The sequence below is a fragment of the Ambystoma mexicanum genome, chromosome 8, assembly GCF_040938575.1.
Source record: "Ambystoma mexicanum isolate Mex_15411 chromosome 8, UKY_AmexF1_1, whole genome shotgun sequence".
Taxonomy (NCBI): Eukaryota; Metazoa; Chordata; class Amphibia; order Caudata; family Ambystomatidae; genus Ambystoma; species Ambystoma mexicanum.
This window is the reverse complement of record NC_090929.1, coordinates 664,620,796-664,626,775: the sequence shown is the minus strand read 5'-3', so window position 1 is coordinate 664,626,775 and position 5,980 is coordinate 664,620,796. Positions and strand designations below refer to the sequence as shown.

Below are 5,980 nucleotides of genomic sequence, written 5' to 3'. Positions count from 1 at the left end.
AGCAATATCTCCCGGTACACTGTGGCTACCTCTTGCATGCCGTGAAGTAGGGCCATGGGGGCCTGGCCTCTTGTTGTGAAAGACAGATCTCTCCTTCCGTCAGAGTTCTGTGGCCTGGAAAAAATGTTATTTTGGAGAACAAAAAAGGTATTGTTGGTACGTTTTTGCAGCATATTTTAATTGTGTTGAGTGTGTCAGGTGGTGCTGGTATGCAGGAGAGAGATAGGGTGCAACAACACTAGGAAATGTAACCAATATCCTTAGGGAGACACATACATTTGCAAACAACATGTGCTACTTTTTATGGTGAATGTCAAGGGTCATTGTAGTAAATGGAGCAACACTGGTCTATTTACCCATGAGTGAGGCTTTTTTGGAATAGGGTACCCCGCAAACTGAACACTTCTGGGGGAACCTGATAGGTAAGGCTGAGGAAGACAGCAGCGACTAGAATGCACCCCCTAGAGTGCCAATCACACAGCTGGAAGCTCCGAGACACATCAAAGCAGCCTCAAATTCTGTCGTGCTAAAATTCACTAGTAATTGACATCTGTTTTAGGGGGCCCTGTGAAGACGAGGGAGCGCCAGCTCTCCATGCTGGATGTGAAGCACACTTTCACACTCGTACCACGGAAGTCTGAGTACATAACCCCAGACGTGTGTTAGACACTCCTCCCACGCTGTAACCAAGGGCCTGCCAGCCCGGCATGTGCCTCTCTTACCCTCCGGTGCTTGTGAAGCACAGAGGCACGTGACAGCCCTGGAGGTGACGTCACACTGACCCCTCCAGGTGCACAGCTGTAAGGGGTGAGACCTGTGAGTTCTACCTGGATCACAGAATTAAGTATAGCACAATGCAGCAATGCTTTACTGGCATGACCAAACAGAACAAGCATTGCCAAAGCTGAACTGAGGTGAATATCGTTCACATACAGAGTAATAGTGTCTGATCTGAATATATCGTGTCTATAGATTGAGTCATTTCTCAATGTCTGCTTTATGTCTGTCAGATACTCGTGCATGGTTAGTGTATTAATAGCAGCATGTCATGACATAACCCTTATGTTGTGACATGCTGCTGGGCATTCTGCTGCTTTTTCTACCAACTCATAATTTCCACCCAAGAGAATCTGTATTTTCTGTTTGTCTATTAGTTTTGAGTGTTATGTCATCTTCTCGGTGTCTTCCAAATAGCGCCTACTGGTGTCTTCGTATTTGGTGGAATAACCGAGATGGTGAGTTTCAGCTTAAACAAGTTTCATGTTGTAGTGGCTACAATCTGTTCTTCCTCAGGCCTCCATGTTTTCCATGTCAGTCAGTTTCAAACTCTAGCCTGTCATCACTCACCTTGTATCTGGTCATTGTGTATCTGTGTTGATGTTCTTAATGGGCAGTAAATATTCTGCCAGGTTGTAGCCTCTCTTCAGTAGTTTGGGGTTTGTGTCTATTTTGCTTCGTCAGTTTTTGCTTCAGTGTTTGTTTTCAATTCCTAGGATCTAACCTGTCTTCCTTTGAGATGTCTCCACTACTACATGGATTGCGTGTGTATGTCTAGTAGTAGGGGGTTCCTCCCCAGTGCTGCTATGTGTGTGTTGCTGGGTTTGTTTCTATGGATCTTAAGTGCATGTTGGCAAAGCGGTGGGTGCACGCTTGCTGATGGATAGGTTCTTGGGTGAGAGGTGGGTCCCAGAGCTCGTTTCCATAGAAGTGAATTTACTGTATGTTGGAATCAGACTTATCCAGAATCTGTGTCCAGGTTGAACAGGTTACATTCTATGACATAGTAGGCCCCTAATCCTTTCTCAGACTCAGTCCAATGCCTTTTTGGAAGTCTGCAAAATAGGCAAGTGTGTTTCCTTTGGAGGTTTTGTGGCTGTACTTGTCTTCTGGTGTGTAAGGTCCAGGGGACTAAGGTCCCGATACCCCTGGTGGGAGCACAGTACCCCGCTCCATGGATAAGTGCAGGTTCCATGAAACTTCTAGGATGGTGATTGGGTGAAGTATGAAAGCACATTAACGTCACATAACCTGTATGGTCTGCTGTTCTGTATTCAGGGAGACATCCTATCTGACTCCTGTATAAATACCTCTCTCTGGGAGGGGTGTTTGTGTTATTTAGTGGAGGCTGCTGCAGAAGAGCTTATTTATTTTGCCCGATACTCGGATAGACTGCAATAGTTATTTGGGTGGAGGTGGTGACCACTTTTATGCACTGGTGGGGCTGCACCTCTGCCCCCCCCCCAGTGGGAAAGTGGCCACTAAATGGGAAATGTTTGAATAGTTTTGTTGGGGCCTCTTGTAGTGTTGCTGTGCTCAGGTTTAGCATCTGCCCTAATATGGAGTATATACCAAGCATTGGTCTGTGATTCCCACTCTAGACCCTCCTCTGCAGTATTGATGCACTCGGTTCAGCCCCAGAGGTGTGCAATGGTCCCATCATTTCCGCCAATGGGTACTGCCATTAGAACACCTGCTTAACTCAATTATGCGAAAAAGTGTAATGTTCCATTAGGTTTGTCGTGGTTAATCACTGAATGTGCACATTCACTCTTTGACCTCTTTGCAGAGACTGCCACCAGCTGTGCCCAATGTAAAGGTGGCGTTCATGAGAGTAGTGAGTGCAACAGACTGTATAACCCCATATAACCCATGAATCAAGTACATCGTGCATGAATCAAAATGAAAAAAATCAAGTAATCGTTATTATTGTACATTTCTCTTTATTGAAATGTGTCATTTCTGCACAGTTTTACATTTCCCAAGTGTGTAACACTTTCCTTCCTCTACAGGGAACAGGGAAAAATCACATGAGAGCAGCACAATGTCACAGACATGTCACACATCTGGGATAAGAGGATGAAGCGGACATTCCTGGATCTGAAGAAGAGAATGTCTCCATCACATGAACTTAATCCTGCATTTCATTCAATACCTGAATGTGCTCCTGGGATAATCCCAGCCCTACAGACATTGGAGCAGAAGCGGGACAGGCCCACTCTCAGTCACTGAGATCCGCATCCCTGGCAGGGAGTCCCCCACACTGAACACCTTTACAAAAGATAACACACCATTCCATAACTTACAGACCTGGTGCTAACATTGTTTCTATAACGAAGACTCAACACTGGGGATAATGGTTTCTCATTTTCATCCTTCAACAATGAATGATAAACTTTGAGAATACAGAATACATGTGCACATTGTCACATACATGTTCAGAGATAATTTGCATATCTCCAAAAGAACAGGAACACACTTTGCCTTCACAGAAGGCAGGGATTTTGTGGCACATTTTCATTGAAAATACTGGATATCAAAACTAATTTATAAACAAGGTCATGGCCCCGAATAACTCAGATTAATACATAACGGATCATCTTGTATTAAACACATATTTAAGCACTTTGAAACACATTGTGTATAGGCGCTATATAAACTATCATATATCATATCATATCAATCAACATGGAGGTTAAAGGCATGCAGGTCTGCACCAAGATCCAAAGACAAGACCTGTATATCACAAAGGAACGTGTTGCTCATCACTGCAAATAGACACAATAACAGTGCATTCACAGTGCGCAGTGGCCATGTCGTGGGGGTGTATTATTTGTATATTTGTGCATTGCACATTTCAATCAACTTCTTAAATTGAAGTAAACGTGATAACATCAGACCATGCAATTACACTTATAATCTTTTTTAAATGTGTTGAACAGCTTCTAAAGCAAAAATACATTTCACCACCTATTACCATCGTTCAACAATATGATATTTACACTTTGTCCACCCTACAAGGATCTACTGATTCACACAATATCCATCCTATGAGGATATAATATTGCAGAGTGTCCATCCCACAGGGATATAACACACCTCCTCACTGCCCTCCTGGAAGGTCAGTAAACTTGCCCCGGGCACAGCACGGCCGGGTACAGACACGAGAAGGCAAATTCTCCACTCAGAGAGAACCGAGGCCTCAAGAGAAGTCCCAGCTTACTCCAGTGTCAGGAGAACAGTCCATGGCCTCAGCCCCGGCATTACCAGGGTCTCCACGGGGCACTGGGGGTGTCCAGCGCTGGCTCTTTAGTGCTGCTCGGGCAGGACGGAGGCCGAGAAGGACACACAGCCTCTGCAGCAGCCCCAGGTCTATGGAGGGCGCTCAGGAGCTTCACCCGGGTCTCCGCGGGGGCTCCATGGAGGGAGAGGAAGTGCAGAGAGTCCTGGAGGCATCTGGAGTAACCCCCACTGGCGGCCATTGCTGAAAAGAAATAGAAGAAGGACATTAATGATTTGTCAATCTGACATTGTCTGAATAAACAGGATAATATGTATTTTGAAGAACAAGGCATTAACACAAATGTAAAATAAAATGATTATTGCCCGGCTTGATACTTTCAACATTGTCATTCCCTGGACAAAGAGAAATGTTTGCTAAAGATTTCGGAAGCAATTAATAACAAGCAGCCATAATGTTTACAATACAGCTCCCAAGCAGTGATAAGCAATTCTCTTATATAAGCAGTTCATTTATTATGCTCAACGAATGGAGTAAACTGCTTAGAAATGCTTAAGGCATTATGGAAGCAGTTACTTTGCTTAATCAATGCTTAAACATGTATTTCATTTTGCCTGGGGTTTTCCTCAGGTGCGATAGGAACACCTGATTCTGGAAATGTGCCCGGGACAGTGAGGCCAGAGCAGAGGCTTAAGGGATGAATGGAAAGCGGGAGAGGGGTGAAGAGGGAAGCAAAAGGGGAGAATGGAGCAAAGCAAGCACGTGTGGATGGGGGAAGGAACGTGGAGTGATGGATGGAAGGAGGGATAGGTGATAGCAGAGGGATGGAGGGAGGAATATGGTGAAAGTGGGGAACCATTCATAGTTTGGGAGGTCGAGGAACGAGTAACAGGGGGAAGAGGGTGGATTTATAGGGGTTAGAAGCTCGATAACAAAGGTGTCAAGACACCTACGTCCCACAGTAGGGGGAGGGCAGTCTGTTCCGCCTAAATACATTAAATAGAAGTTTAACTAGAGAAAAAAAAACGTGCAAAACGAGGTTTTCTGAAGCACACAGCCCCAGTTGTCTTTTGAGATTGTTTCACAAGGTCCCATATATGTATCCCCCACTCCCCTGCAATGTGACCCCTTCTTTTCCGGCCTCTCACCTGGTGCTGCTGTCTGCACCCGCTGGGCCAGGACTCTCACGGCCATTTCCAGGATATCCGCTTTCTCTGCTTTGGGCGGAAGCTCCCGGTCCCCAAACTCTCTCTGCAGTAACATCCTCAGCTGCTCAATGCTGCTGTTGATCCGCTCTCTCCTCATCTTCTCAACCGCCGGTTTCCTCAACTGCAGAAACAGAAAGCGCGCCTGTTACTAAATGCGTCACAAGCAGAGCGATGGCGGATATTTGGAAAACGCTCCAAAAAGTCCGAATTTAACGTTAGCGTAAAATCTTGCAAATTACGCTGCATGTATAACAATATTGTTGCATGTATATATGCAATTATTTGCAGGTTCTATTTCAGCAGTCATATTATCTATCGTTATTTTCCTGCCTCTTACCTTTCTAATGCCTCTGCCCTCGAGCTCCTGCCCATACAGCTCCAAGGGGCAGAAAGGCGCCATCCTGCCCATTCTGGGGTGAAGGGCTGGTTCTCTGTAGTGAGGCCGCAGTGATCTGAAGAGCTCCCTCCCTCCAGCCCTATTTATCCCCCCTCAGCTGCAGGGAAATGTGTGGGGCTGCGGCTGGGGAGAGGTTCCCACACTCAGCAGCCAATCAGAGAGCAGCAGGAACAATAGAAGTGTGTCCCATTACAGGGCGAGAGGCAGGGGAGCATCTGGGACCCGACACAATGGACTAGTGTGTGGGAAAGTACGCCCCGCTGGTGTCAGTGTCAGTACTCCTTTACCCCCATAGGAGTTACACGTTTCTTTGTAAGAAATAGATTAAGACAATCTACAAAAAATGGGCCACGCACA

The 5,980-nt window shown here is 45.8% G+C and overlaps 1 protein-coding gene across 1 annotated transcript; it reads right to left on the bottom strand.

Annotated features, from left to right (window-relative positions):
- Positions 1-2,706: 2,706 nt before the first annotated feature.
- On the bottom strand, positions 2,707-5,674 carry LOC138472323 (transcription factor HES-5-like). Its single transcript, XM_069610447.1, has 3 exons — positions 5,564-5,674; positions 5,167-5,347; positions 2,707-4,261 (listed from the first exon to the last, which is right to left on the bottom strand). The coding sequence occupies exons 1-3, from the start codon at positions 5,633-5,635 to the stop codon at positions 4,041-4,043; spliced, it is 474 nt and encodes a 157-aa protein (XP_069466548.1). The 5' UTR covers positions 5,636-5,674; the 3' UTR covers positions 2,707-4,040.
- Between the last annotated feature and the right edge of the window lie 306 nt (positions 5,675-5,980).